This window comes from Phoenix dactylifera, unplaced genomic scaffold (genome assembly GCF_009389715.1).
Source record: "Phoenix dactylifera cultivar Barhee BC4 unplaced genomic scaffold, palm_55x_up_171113_PBpolish2nd_filt_p 000153F, whole genome shotgun sequence".
Lineage (NCBI taxonomy): Eukaryota > Viridiplantae > Streptophyta > Magnoliopsida > Arecales > Arecaceae > Phoenix > Phoenix dactylifera.
In genome coordinates this window covers 591,925-606,507 of record NW_024067702.1, presented here as the reverse complement: position 1 = coordinate 606,507, position 14,583 = coordinate 591,925, and the positions used below count along the sequence as shown (strand labels likewise).

The following is a 14,583-nucleotide window of genomic DNA, read 5'->3' as shown; positions in this document are numbered from 1 at the left end:
GAGATTTGAAAACTTGCTTGAAACATCTAGATCAAGATCTTGAATGGTGTGAAGACTGAAGAGTGCATAAACCTTCTTGAAAGATTTAACAATTTCAGAATCTACAGTCACCATCCTGTTAGATGGAAGAAAACTAGTCAAAAGAAAATTTTTGCACAAATACATCTCTCATCTTTGTTGTTTTTCCTTAATTTGGATTTTGGAGGATGATATGTTCCATGGTTTGTGGCCCCAGCATGATGCTTTTCTTCCATTTTGAAATCTTTCAAGAGGTAGGGCCTATGTATGATTCCTTGAATATACTACTTACAATCTTTTACGAGAATTTATTACTTGCCAACTTTAATATAATTTCAGTCACATCACCCACTTACATAACGGTAAAAAAAATTTACAACTGATCAGCATATAATGTGCACTGCAGACCTCCTGAGTAGCATAAACCAGTTAAGAACATATCAAGCATAGAGTGATAAATACTAACAATATTACAACTACTTTGACCTTTTCCGACGCTTCGATAAACAACATCATGCTCTATTAAGGAAAGTGGATAAGTTTCAAAAATATAAACATAACTTAATTCACTATAATAATTCTGGACTTTATAATCATTTAAGAATGCATCAGATAGAAGTTCATATGAAGATAACTATGTTTGGTACCGGCTGTCAACCTCATTCAACAATCAGATAGCCATGCTTGGGCCACCAAGGACTTGATGATATATGAACAGAATAGAGAATAAAAATAGAGAAAATCAACCAATAAGTAAAAGAATTTATGTTATCGACTTGCACTACTTATTTTCAATATGACTTGATGTCACTACCTCCACGCATACATGCCATATGTCTCCAGTCTTGTTCTTATGAGGATCCAATGCAACCTCAACCATGCCTCCATATTCGTTGACATTTTTCCTAAGCCAATGATTACACAAGATATCAAGGCAGCAAAAATAGAGCAATATGGATCATACGATCACATTTTTCAAAGCAAAGTATAAAAGGTGTCTTATTTCTTTAAATCAAGGGGGGGAAAAAGAAAAAAAAAATATAGGCTAAAATTCATATATACAACTAAAATCAGTGATTGCTAAAATTCATTCACAAGTCACATCAAGAACAAAAAATAAAAGTGAAAGCAAAGCAAACTATCTTAGGACTACATTGTTGTTGTGACATGAGTAAGGTAAAAAATTCCTGGTTTAAGGTATGACATGTAACCAAATGGCATGCATGTATCGTCAAAAATATGAAACTAGAGTGGATGTTTATGTTGTCCAATGGCCTCATCAATCTAGGGTTTTCTAGGCCCCACTTAACCTAGTGTAACAAATAGAGGGGCAGGACTCATGTCAAGGGTAGGAGAGGACCAATCCAACATTTGTGAGTGGGTTTTGGTTGCAAAGGCTCGCCCTAGATTAATGGTGCAGTTCTCCTACTATCACCCACAACATCATCAACGATTCTAGAAGCTCTTTGAAGTGCCATATAATATGAAGACTTTGACCTACCTTAAAGTTCTCGTATCTGGTAAGAGACTTTGGGCCAGGGATTTTGAGCTATTATTATCACATGTGAGGCATCGATCTGAAGGCTGGGTGTGGTGTGCTTTATCAATAGCGGATAGGGTCACCTTGCTTCAGTCGGTAACCACCGGTCTCTTGATGCTTCTGTCTTGGCTAGGATCTTGTTTCTTTACTAGATCATATAGAGGCAGATATCCGGTCTTTTTCATGGAACAGGACAAGCACAAGGAAACTTCATCTTGTGGCATGGCATGATGTGTGCACACCACACCATGGTGGAGTATGCTAGATAAATTTGTCTCTCAAGTTTTTCCAGTAGCCAAATAATCACTGGTCGACCATTTTTTAGGATAAATATTGCATTGACAACTCGTGATTACTCGTATACCGTCACCCCCAACGTCTGTTGTGCCGGTACCGGCCCTGTACTAGTTGCCCGGCGGCACGGGGCCATAGGTAGCTCGGCGGCAAGGGTCGATACGGCCCTGTGTCATGCTGTGCCGGCCCAATATCGACACAATAGAAGCGGGAAGAGAGTGAGAGGAAGAAAAAGAGAGGCCGGCCGGGATCGGCCGGCGAAAGCCGAGGAGCCTCCGCGCCACTGAGGCCGAGGCCGGGGAGACGCGAAGGCGGGGCACTGCCTCCGGTCCCCTATTTCGTTCAAAACAAGGGTCCATAGGGGGACCTTTTATTTTTGCGAATTTTAAGTTGAAGTCGGCAAATCAATTGCCGACTTCACTTAATTTATTTTATTTTTGCATCTCCCCGACCTCCACCTCCTCCGCACGGAGGATCTCAGGCCTTTGTCGGCCGGCCCCGGGCTCTCTTCCTTCCTCTCCCTCTCCCTCTCTCCCCCGCTCTCTCTCTCTCTCTTCCTCTTTTTTCTTCTCCTTCTCCCCCTCCGGCGACGACGTCTCGGTTTCTTTGCCGAAATCGTCCCAGCTCGCTGCCAGTACAGCTTGCGACGCCACGAACCAGGCAGTTCGGGACAGTTCCGCCAACCATGGTCACCCTCAAAGTCTTCTTAGATTCGAACATTGTCTAGCACGTCAAGGATGATATCTTGCCTCACCTTCGTTGGCTTGTGGGTCTGGTGTCTAGGTTTCAGTGTTAGCTGACCCCTAGCTATCCACACTCCACAGCCTTCCTTCAATAGTGGCCCTCCTACAGTGATGAACTTGACCAGATACACGTGTGTTCGAGATCTTTAGACAACCGACCGTTGGTGGTATGGCAACCTATTTTCCCAACTTTTCTCTACTCTTGTGGTCCATCACAATCTCCAATGACCCATTCCCGTAAGGGACTAGCTAAATCTATTATCTGGGATCCAGTGAAAGATAGTGATTTATTTGTCCGCCAACTTCGGAGTTTTCCTTGAACCTCGGATGATATGCTTCTTCAAAGGCCTCTGCATGGGTGTGGAAGCACTCTAATCATGTACAAATGGCCATGTTCTGGTGGAAAGCTACTAGGCATCACCTTTCATTTGTACATTTCTTAGTGCAGCATGGCCTCTTGCCAAGTCCATCATGCATTGTCTTGTTGGGCTCTTAATGTTGGGGTATGTCATTGTCGAAGCTCATCACCTACCTCTCTCAATACCAATGCCACCCTAATATGGTTAGACACAAGGTTCGCCATCTCGATACTGGATCCTGTACTGGTACAATTCTATTGTAGCGTCAATATACCCGATATGGTACCCAGTTCGGCATACCAAATATCAATATGCCTCCCATACTGCATACCAATTCGATACTGGTACAGTACGGTCAGTATGCACCGATACCAACCAATACAGCAGGTATGCACGGTACCGACCGATACGACAAACCTTGATTAAATGTCAAGCTGCTATATCATACGTAGGTTTCCTTAACAGTAGGCCTGGAATGAGCTCTTCCACTCTAGTCAAGCTCCTTCACCATGGCTTCTCGCTTGCAAAGCCATCATCTTAATTGATGAATTCATTTCCACTGCAGGGACATCTCGCCAGAAAATTATCTAATCCACAAGAATAAAATTTTGTTGGGTTTAATATCTCTAGTTTAATCTATATCTATCTTAATTTTGTCTATCATCCACAATGCTAGTGCACTAGGTTATCCTTGCATCATAAGCATAACGCAAAACTCTTCTGTTTAGTTGGGTACCCCACTCACTACATATAGAAAATCAATTTTGTGCTTCATGCAATTCATAACTCCTTGATCAATATCAGTTTCCTTTCATGGAATCATAAAAAGAAGGTGCACGTTGCTGCCGCAGTTCATATCTGCAGTGCCTCTGTGCCTCTTGGTGAGCTCCAACCAGCCTGGCAAGGTGTCCAGCGGACACATCAGCATCATACTAACTTCCACATCGAGCTCAAGGGAAACACCCTCATGTCAATTGCCTAGCTTAATCACACACTCAGATTTCCATAATAACACCAAATGCATTGATGCTGTGGGAAGTTGTTTACTCTTTGGACTTTTTCACTTCTTGTAGGGGTATTCGTGTGTATAAGGAGGTAAACCAGATTGTGGACTAGTTCACTGCTTTTGGGGCATCACATAAGGAAGCTAACTTTTGGGATCGTGACTTTCCTTGACATCTTTTGGATTTTGTGTACATAGAGCTGGCCGCTTGTTCCAGCATGTAGTGTAATTGATACTTAATTAAGAAACAAAAAAAAGAATGGAATTTAGAGATATAGTGTCCCTATGACCATTTTTAAAAAAAACTAAATATTGTCCAAACACCTGCATGCACCATTAATATTTAACAAGATAAATTATGTACAAACGCAGATATTCTTTTTATTAAGCTGGTGATGCTCAATTGTGTTTTAGCTTGAGCTTGCACAAAGTGGGACCAATTTTTTTAACTCGATAAGATCTTTCATCTTTAAAAGCTTTTAATCATCTAAGCCACATTCCATCTTTAACTCAGTAAGGTAAAGTCATTTCAACAGCCATTTCATTGCTTTAAATAGTCATGTGGAATTGCTACCTCTCTTGAAGTGACAAGGAAAGTAAGACTGAAGAAGCATGTTGAGAAAAAAGAGCAAAATTTATTCCATCTTCAACTTTTGATGCTCCAAGAGGGAAAGCCTTGCCAGGAGAATATTTCAATGGAATGCCAATCTCCAAAACTGGGGAATCTTTTTCCTATTGTGGCATTATGAATAACGGTCTTAGAAAGAGTCCAACATAAAGATTTAGCATGATAAATCTTATTGCTTAGAAGTAAATAGAACTATAGAAGCAATCTTGCATGTCATAGTTCGACTACTTATATATAAATAAGTGAACCATTACCAATGCTGCATGCCATTGTTATAGATATTGCAACAATGCTTTTCAAATAGAAATATGAAAGGCATAAAATTTAGAATGGTTACAAGACTATCTGATCTATCCACAGTTTGGGAAGGTTTAGAAATGTCAGATCATATCATTATCATACAATATACACCATTTTATCATTTGAATATCGGGGGTTTGCGTATTCAGCCAAAATGGCATAATACCATAATATGTTGCAGAACCAGTCTGCGGTGCTTACAATTTACTTCTATGCAATTACTAAAACCTCCATCTGAGCTCATTCATTGATTAGGATAGGTTCAAGAAGGACCCTTCTATTCCAGAAATATTTTTCACACTTCACTGCAACCAAAATCAAGTTGAATCTACTCCATTGCAATTTGCATGTATCAAATAAGAAAATTAAAAAAAAAAGAGAGAGGGATGCAAAGCCTTATTTCCAATAATTAAATAAGTGATGCTTTTGAATTTAAAATGCTCAAAGTTGTTAAACAATCATAGTCCAAGGATTACGGAGATGAGAAGAGGTATGTGATGAAGATGGTTCTGCTTCATTTACCAAGTATTTTACTCAAATTACTCATCTCATTTATGTCCTTGTTAAGATATTGGATAGATGATAGTGTGTCTTACAAATTTTTACCATCAAGATTATGTATTTGATAGTTTATAATTACAAGGGTTTTTTGCATGGATACCCTTCTAAATATCGGATTTTGCATGAATACCCTTCCAAAATTGATATTTGCATGTATACCCTTGTAAAACTCTGTTATTGTACAAATGCCCGTAATATAACTGTTATTCCAACGGTGTTAAGAAAAACCATATTTATATTAATTAAAAATAAAATAAAATTTTAAAATTACACTATTGTCCTTGTCTTCTTCTCCTGCTATCGGGATCACGATCTATTTGCATGTCTACCTATTAAGGGTATTTTAGTCATTTTAATTTGAAACCGTTAATTTTTTAACGTCGTTAGATAGCATGGGTACATATGCAAAAACAAAAATAAAAAAAGGGTAGAATGACAAAACAAGTGTTTTGCGAGGGTATACATGCAAATATCAATTTTGGAAGGGTATTCATGCAAAATCCGATATTTAGGAGGGTATTCATGCAAAAAACCCTAATTACAATAGGCTAGAATGGTATTCTATCAGTTTAGGTTAGAGTCCAGCCTCATGTGGCTGGGTCCGAACTGTGAAGCCATCACTAGAAAGAAGAGGAAATAATAAATCTACCATGCCTTCCTTTCCTGTTTTTCTGCACATACCCTCTGTTGGGAACCAAGAAACCTAGAAGCATTGGACTCTATCTCTTCACATCAGACTGTTTCATTCTCATTTACCTATCTCTTTTCTTCCTTTGGTTCTAAAGAGATGTCAACCATTGTCTGGACATGACATGTGTTGAGATCCAGTATCTGTAGTTAGTATATCCAAAACTGCAATGCATAGAAATAGCATCCGAGAAGAAGTGATCATCATAAGCATATTCAAGATCCTGATATCCTCAAAAATGTGTACAGTTATTACAAAGAAAAGGTAAAATAAATAAGAAGACTTCAAAAACAAAGGGAAAAATTAACCGGACAGGAGCCAATAAACTCATCATACCTCCACCATACTTTCTTGAACATGCTGGTCATACACATTTCTGGTTGTACGCTCAGCAGGATCTCTTCGTCTTACCTATGTCAAGATTCCTCTTTTCAAATGAGTTGGAATACAAGATTTAATCCACAAATAGTTATCGAAGAGAGGGGGGAGAGAGAGATGCCTTGCTGAATTTTCTTTGCCACCAGGAAGCTGCTTTGCTCAATCTCACTCTGCACAGCATTTAATAAAACACAGATAAAATCATCAAAAATACTTCTAGACAAGATATTCCGGCATCTTGCTACTTGCCAAATGTAAGAAGAAACCAAAGGGCATGCCAAAAACTAAACATAAACTTATTGGAACATTTCAACACTAAGAAGGAAATAAAGCAAAAGAATATCCAAGAACGTGTGCATTCTGTATGCAGAGGCATTGATAGATTAAGGCATAGCCTATAAAAACAACTTCATTACCACTTTACATTGTAACTACGAAGAAACTACTGACTGTAAGCAACTCATGAGAATTATAAACCTAGTAGAACCACCATAGGTAAGATTTGCATGACTCTCAAAATCAGAGCACCAAGTGTATTTACCTAAAGAGTGGGCATATTTTAAGGTTTTCCAACAACACTACTGGCAACATGGAAGCACGTTGTCCCCAAGAATGGAGGAACCTTTAGTGTTTTAAATATCATTGCAAACAGTTGTCCAGAACAATCTATCCGAGCCCTATAGCTCTGTGGGAGCTGCAGAGTTCTAGGCTAGTGGATTGAGGACTTCTGTTCATTCTGATCTTCATGATGAAATATCTTATATTTCTTCATGGCATCATCTCTCTTGTAGGCTAGCAAGAGACCAGAAAACCAAAGAGTAAAAAACATAAAAAATAAGTGACCTAGCAAAATTTTTCAGATTGTTACAACCCTTCAATGCAAAATGAAAACCATGAGGAACTCAGAGACCTAGTTAGCAGCATGAAGGGGTTACACTCCTTTGTCATAATCTCAATTTGATCCACCATTGTATGAGGACTGTCTTTTCCTGCACAAATCCTGTACATCAAAATCTCTGCATCAGGACTCAAGAGGATGCCAAACAAAGGGATGTGAAGGAATCAAGGTTCACAGTATCAGGAAACAAGGCCTGGTTTGTACAGTAGGCACCAATTCGAGGACTGTACCAACAAGGGAAATGGGCTGAGTTGTATACATAGATATGGCTCCACATCCTTGCTATGGACTTATTTGGCTTTCAAAATCTGGTTTCACATTTTCATAATGTTTCTAGTCTTAAAGCTATGTTTTTGGGTTATTTGACCTAGTCATGGTTTCTATGCATGCCAAAATCACTAGCATGCATATCTATCACATAATTTAGAATGTAAAATACATGTAAATAATAGATAGGTGTTGAAGTTAGCAACCAAAAAGTAATTAGGTTAGTAGACTTCATTGAACCAGTCTACAAAAGGCTATTGAGTATTGACAGTTATAACCAGAAAGATATCCCCAAAAAGTCTAGAGTAGCATTGTTCATTTGATTGGTGAACAGAGAGAGAATATTTATGATGTGATACAACAATAACACCATTTTCTTGATATATAACTTTATACCAAGGCTTGAAGAGTGAATTCATTACACCAAGGTTCACTGTCTCGATACCTAAACCCATATGGTACCATGTTGGTGCAGAATATGTACGTCCAGTACTAGGGTTGATTCGGTGTATCGTTCGATACCGGTATAGTATGGTACAATATGCATGATATAAGGCAGTACATGCCAGTATGGCAAACCATGCACTACGCACATGCTTCATCAATGCATTCACCTTTTGTCCGCTGGTGAATCCATTCATCTTATGTTGTGTGATCAAACAACATTTACAAACACTATCGCATTTTTAACTAGTTAAAATGTAGATAACTGATTAAAAAGTTTTGTATCAAATGCATTTATCTATCTCCATAAATGGTGTTTAATTACCTAAAAATATACCTGTACTTTTTTGAAATAGTAATCTTTAATTTTTAAATAGCTAATTCAAACTATAAGATCTCTAAATTCAAAGTAATTTTGAAAATTAATTTTTTGGAGGTCTTCCGTAGATTGGTCTTATGCACCCAACAGATAAACCAAAAAACCTGAACAGAGGTGCTTTCATCAGGTTGATTTGAAATTTACACTAATTTCAGGCTTGGGTAGAATGGAGCATGGATAAGCCGCATCCATTATGGTCCAAATTTTTGTAGAATGTGAACATCACCAGCACAAACATGTAACCATTTCTCCAAAAAATTTTAGCTTACTATTATCTGAAAATTAATTTCCACGAAAAATAATTCAAAATATTGAAAGCTAAAATAATTATCGAGTAGGGATGTAGATCAGTCCTCTCTTAATAACATATCCAAAAGTCAGCCAAAAAACAAGATCTTCCTTGGTTGTTTTCAGATTTACACAAGTTTTATTTGCAGATTTTGAGGTTTAATCCATAACACCCAAATTTGTTTATTTTGACCTTAATTTCATGTTCTAAGCATGAATTTACAGAGCAAACAAGTTCAACTATAATTTTTATAGAGTTTTCCCTTGCTTTTTCCAATCAAATATAATTTTTTGATCAGATTTTTAATGGATTACTAAAAAGGTTTTAGCAACACTATTACCCAGCTAGAAGGAATTGCTGGCTCCAAAATTGCAAATTTGACAGATGATTCAATGCAAAATCACCCCTAGGCACTGTTTCCTCTCATTTCCACCTTCAAATGGTGGAAAGGGAGAAGAGAGTGGGCATAGATTCCCATCCTCATAGATACTTGGGCATACCACTTGGTTCTCATTCGAATGAGTTTGTTCAAGGCAAACAAAGCTCAATCCACCCCCAACCACTCAACCCAGGTTCGTTCTAGAATCTAGCAGTTTGAGTGGCCCCAACACCTATAAGCCATTTCATCTTCGATTCGATACAAATCAAGCAGTTTTGCAAATCAAGGAAGAGACACTAATTTACTAATCCAAACAAAAGCTACAATAGAAAAAGTTAAACACCCTTACATGTGTCTAGGATTATAGCCTACTTCCACTCTTGTTATGTCAATCAATAAAGTAATAGGGTGTCAAACTGCAAAAATCCACTACAATATAGGTGGAATCAAGCATCATAAGAAGGGGCACCGAGCATCCCCTTCTAGACTCATGAAGGGGTCCAGAATGACTCATTCATACCTAGCTCCCAATAGGTTGTCTCCGTCCCTTCGCTCTACACCATAATATCTAACAGATCATTAGTTCAGATCTTCTTTCAATGCAGCAGCCAACTCTCTAATATGTCCTATATTCGATTATGTCACAAATTTGTATGTTTCACTTGGATATGATATGTCTTATTCCTATTGTGTCTCCAGCACCTTGATCAATACAATGAACCAGAAAACAATATGGTTTCAAAATAAAAGAAAATATATTGACAGAGGCACATTTTGTTCACTCCTTTGTTCATAGTCTACAAACCATTATGGTTGAAAGAGCTACATACTTCTACAAAAATTGAAACTGACCGCCAACAAATAGTTTCCAATATAAAGAGAATGAATACTCAAAAATATTGTTCCTAATGCCAATATCATCAGCATTTTGATCATCTGAGTGCCATCTAAAATGAGTTTGACACCTCCAAGAGATAATTGTTGTTTAATTTTCATGTTATATTTGAAATACCTGGGAATTATACTACCAGCATCCATGTCATGTTTGGCATTTGGCAGAAATATCAACATGAAACATCCTCTCCACCCCCACCCCCACCCCAAAACACACACAGACACACAGCAAGGTTTTACTTCTTTCTCTCAATAACCTAGAATGTTTGACCAATTCTAATGCAAGTCACCCAGCAAATATGCTGCTCCACCAAATTCTTTGTCTTGGGCTGTCCAAGTGAAAAGTCCGCTTAGTTAACCAATTTACTAGCAAATGCTTCAATCATTCAGAATGCTCAAAACAAGCACCGTATAATGGCAGCCAAACAACAGCATATTCCAAGAGGCATACAAAACTTCAACCAGTGGATGAAGTATCAATACCTATACTTATACCAATACCTTCCCAATGCAGCATGGCCTGACATAATTAAGTATTGTAACTACACTTGGCACACCTGTTGGTGCCAGCACAGTAAAATAAAGGTGCAGTACCATGTATAGGTACATACCACTATGCTACAGTACACCTTTTGGTGCCAGCATTGTAGAGCAGAGGCAAAATACCATGTATCAGTAGGAAAGTTTGGTACGTTAGGTGTGACGATACCAGTATAATCCAGTATTGCCAAAACAGACCGGTACAATAAATGGTACTTAAATCGTTGACTCCAACTGTACGCTAACATCCGTTCACTCCAGCACATCTAGGCCTTACTCCAAATCACCATCTTTCCTCACATTTCTCTTTTAAAGCTACAAAGTCTTCTATCAGAACCTTAAGTTTCAGTTCTCTCTTAATTTGTGAAGCTCCATACTCCTTCAGAGGACTAAAATCTTGAACATACTCAGTCATAAGACGTAAGAACACTACCCAATTATAGGCAGGACTAAAACCAAATGGATTCAGAGATTCAACTAAAACACAAGCAAATCCACATAACTCCAACACTCCAAGGAATCATGAATTCGATTGGTTGCCCATCATTTCCTTCAAAAAGAGAAAAAGAAAAACACCCACAGAACTAATTCAAAAGAATCAGAATCCAAATACAGATCCAAATTCCCATTACAAAAACTCGGAATAAATCAACTCGAAGAGAGGAAAAGAACAGAAACTGGAAAACGTTACCCCATTTCGAATCTGAATGGAGGCGAAGAACGGAGAGCCGAAGGCCCGGAGAGAAAAGCCGTGGATGCGAGGAGTGGAGCATCGCTTCTAATACGGGTACCAAACCCCGGCGAAGCCTTTATTCCTTGACCTTGAACTGGGGAAAGAAGAGATTCCATGAAAGAAAGAAAGAAAGAAAGAAAGGAAGAAAAAGTTCAGAAAAGGGAAGAAGAAAAGGATGACGAAGGATCGGATTCCGAGACCGGCCTCCGGAAGACGGGTGGCGGGCTTACCTTGCTAAGCGTGACATACCACGTGGGCGGTGCCCGGACTCTGTTCATAACTGGACACGCGTGCGGTAGTGGTTTTTTAATATCTTACACTACACTTTATTTTTTTTAATATCTTATATCGTTATTAGTTAACCAGATCTTAACGTTTCACGAGAATCTCCGCTTCTTGGGGGCAAGGAAAAAAAAAAAAAAGTTCGTATCCTTTGAAAGAGAAATAATACCCTGGTTGTGCACGCAAGAGCTAGCCCAATTCTTAGACGGTTAAGATGATCGCCTCATTCGCATGGGGTTGTCTACCTACTAGGAGTGTTCTGATGCGACGGGGTGTGCGGATAGCTGGAGATTGTGGAGTCTGTCCGGAGGTGGAGGAGTCTATCTATCATGTGCTAGTCGAGTGCCCGCGGGCTGTTCAGATCTGGAGGGGGGCACGGATCTCCTATGACCCGGGGCAGAGGTGGTCGTCCATTGCTGAGTTCCTTCGCTTCCTGGAGATCCCGGGAGGTGGGCCCGAGGCGGAGGAGAGAGGGACTCGCGTTGCATACCTGGCTTACCATTCCTGGTTAGACAGGAATGCACGAGTGTTTGAGGGCCGCAGATCGCCCGCGGGGGTGGTGGTGGCCAGGGCTTTATTGCATGCAGAAGAGTTCCTGAGGGCTGCTGTGAGGTCACCTTATGGGTTGGCCGGGGACATCTGGGGTACCCATTCTGCTCTTGTAGCGCCCAGATATGTTTTCGTATCCTGGGTACCCCCACCCCCTGGTTTCCTGAAGGTGAACTTTGACGGCAGCATGACAGCTGATGGGAGAGGTGGAGGTGTGGGATTCGTCATTCGAGATCACGATGCCAGGCTAGTGGCGTTGGGGGGGTCGGCGGATCTTCGATGCATCGGTGGTGTGTGCTGAGCTCCGAGCCGCCTGGGAGGGGACATCTTATGCGAGACAGATACTGGGTGCAGACCGGATTATTCTTGAGGGTGACTCGGCTACTGTGATTGACTGGGTCAGGGGCCGAGATCGTGCAGGTGAGGGCAGACCGTTGCTTCTGGACGTTCGCAGACTTCTGCAGGCGTGTGAAACCTACCAGGCTACACATGTTTACAGGGAAGCGAATTGTGCAGCTGATTGGGTCGCTTCCTATGCGGCTCATCACACTGGAGGTTTTATTTTGAGGGATCCCGACACAGTGCCGGAATCCCTTTTAGCTTTACTTGCTTCAGATTTTGCAGGCCGTATCCACACCCGTAGGGTGTGAGCCGCCGTTGTACCAAAAAAAAAAAAAAAAAAAAAAGATGATCGCCTCAAGTCCGCATTCTTTGAAAGAAAAATAATACCATGGTTGTGCAGGCAGATATTCCATCCAAAGCCAGCCCAATTCTTAGACGGCTAAAACGATCATCTAAAATTCTGATCTAAAGAAGACCTACCGTAGAAAAGACCTCAAAAATAATATATATAAAAAATTTGGAAGTTCGTCTTAGGTCGGCCTATTATAGGGAAGACCTCAAAAACAAAATGACCTTAGGCGTCTAAATATATTGGGCTGCTTCTGAATCCGTCCCCAAAGTTGCACCAACCTGGCCCATAGGAACGCTAGGGGCATATGGCCATATATAGCGCATGGTATACGATATATTCTTTTTTTAAAGGTAAAATATGAAAAATTATAACTTACAGCATGATAATGTGCTGCGTCAATCATATCATTTCATTTTTATGGGACGCATTCATTATATGCTCATCCTAATGATTGGTCTAGAAAAACGACATGAGCTAATTGACATGATGCCACGTTGCTGTATCATTTCTCGGTGGAACATATGGAGTGTGGCTCCATGAGGCCGGGTCGGGTTCTAAAGTTGAACCCATTTTATTTTTCAAGTTGGATATAGGTTTACTAAATTCTGCCAAATCCGACTTGACTCGTTTGATTTTTGGGAGCAATTTTGGATTTCTTACCATCGAACCCGACCCAATCCGAACTCAATATACCGTTAGGGCCTGCAAAGATACTTAAGGATCTCTAACTCTCTATTTTTTTAATCTCTTCTTGTATTTAAGGGCGGAAAGAAGAAAAGAGACTATTTTTGTGTACTATCAAATGGCATAAATTTTATATTAAAGCATAGATTGGTTACATTAAATAGGAACACTATGTCCTTAAAAAGGAAATTCAAACTAATGAAGACAAAATAGAGTATAACTTTGTCATGTAGAAGAAGATGGATTCATGATGAGTTCTTTGCAGTTGTTGAACTTTATCATATGTCATTATCAAAATTATATTTCTCATCTTGACCCATGTATATTTTTCTACTAATATGTTTATAAAAAATAGTAGTAGATGCATTTTAACAAATTTAGGAAATATTACTGCTAAATAAAAAGGATTAGCATAGATGCAATGTTTTTTCTACTCAAAAAAATGGTATGTCGTACATGAACAAAAAATTTTCTTGTAGTTAAAAAGTTTGAGCCTATTATTATTAGGTTAGTTTGTAATGATATCAATTCTTGATATTTAGGCACTTTCACTTGCATAACTTGCTTTATGTAGTTTTCGCTTATTGCAAAAAAAAAACTAAGCACAGAGAATGATGAATACAGAGATCCGATTCGGACCCGAATTTTTTGGGTTGGGACCGACTTATACATGGACCCAATCCGATTCGATTTTCTATTAGCACCCGAATAAGAAACCAGGTTGGATCAGGGTCACTTATAACCCAGTCCGACCCAACCTATTTGCACCCCTATATATTGCCATCTACCTTGTGATTTTATCTAGTCTGTTGCGTCCTTTTGATCGTGCGATATTGTGATTAGATTTGAACTATGAAATATCTTCCAATATCAAACATCATATAATCCAACTAAAAAGGTAATTAAGGGTTCTTTTGAATTTTGGAATACATGGTCCATAGAATAAATGCTTCATAACTAAATTCTAAGACAATGAAAGGCTATCTGAAAATGAAGCCACATGGAGCTCAAGTTGCAAGTGCAGACTAAGTTGCTTGTT

General features: G+C 39.3%; 1 protein-coding gene across 8 annotated transcripts in view; it reads right to left on the bottom strand.

The window, feature by feature from the left end:
- The window catches only part of LOC103708478 (isoamylase 3, chloroplastic), a 73,897-nt gene extending 62,280 nt beyond the window's left edge, over positions 1-11,617 (bottom strand). For 3 of the 8 annotated variants that reach the window (XR_003385959.2, XR_003385958.2, XR_003385960.2), the window contains exons 1-5: positions 11,294-11,549; positions 6,634-6,682; positions 6,471-6,545; positions 4,532-4,689; positions 833-923 (exon numbers count right to left, since the gene is read on the bottom strand). Coding sequence is in view for 4 of the 8 variants with exons in the window: in XM_026805178.2 (XP_026660979.2) it covers positions 833-923; positions 4,532-4,689; positions 6,471-6,545; positions 6,634-6,682; positions 11,294-11,451 (531 nt within the window). In the remaining 4 variants the exon portion in view is untranslated. The other 5 variants (XM_026805178.2, XM_026805179.2, XM_026805180.2 and 2 more) reach the window with 4 other exon arrangements.
- Positions 11,618-14,583: the final 2,966 nt, after the last annotated feature.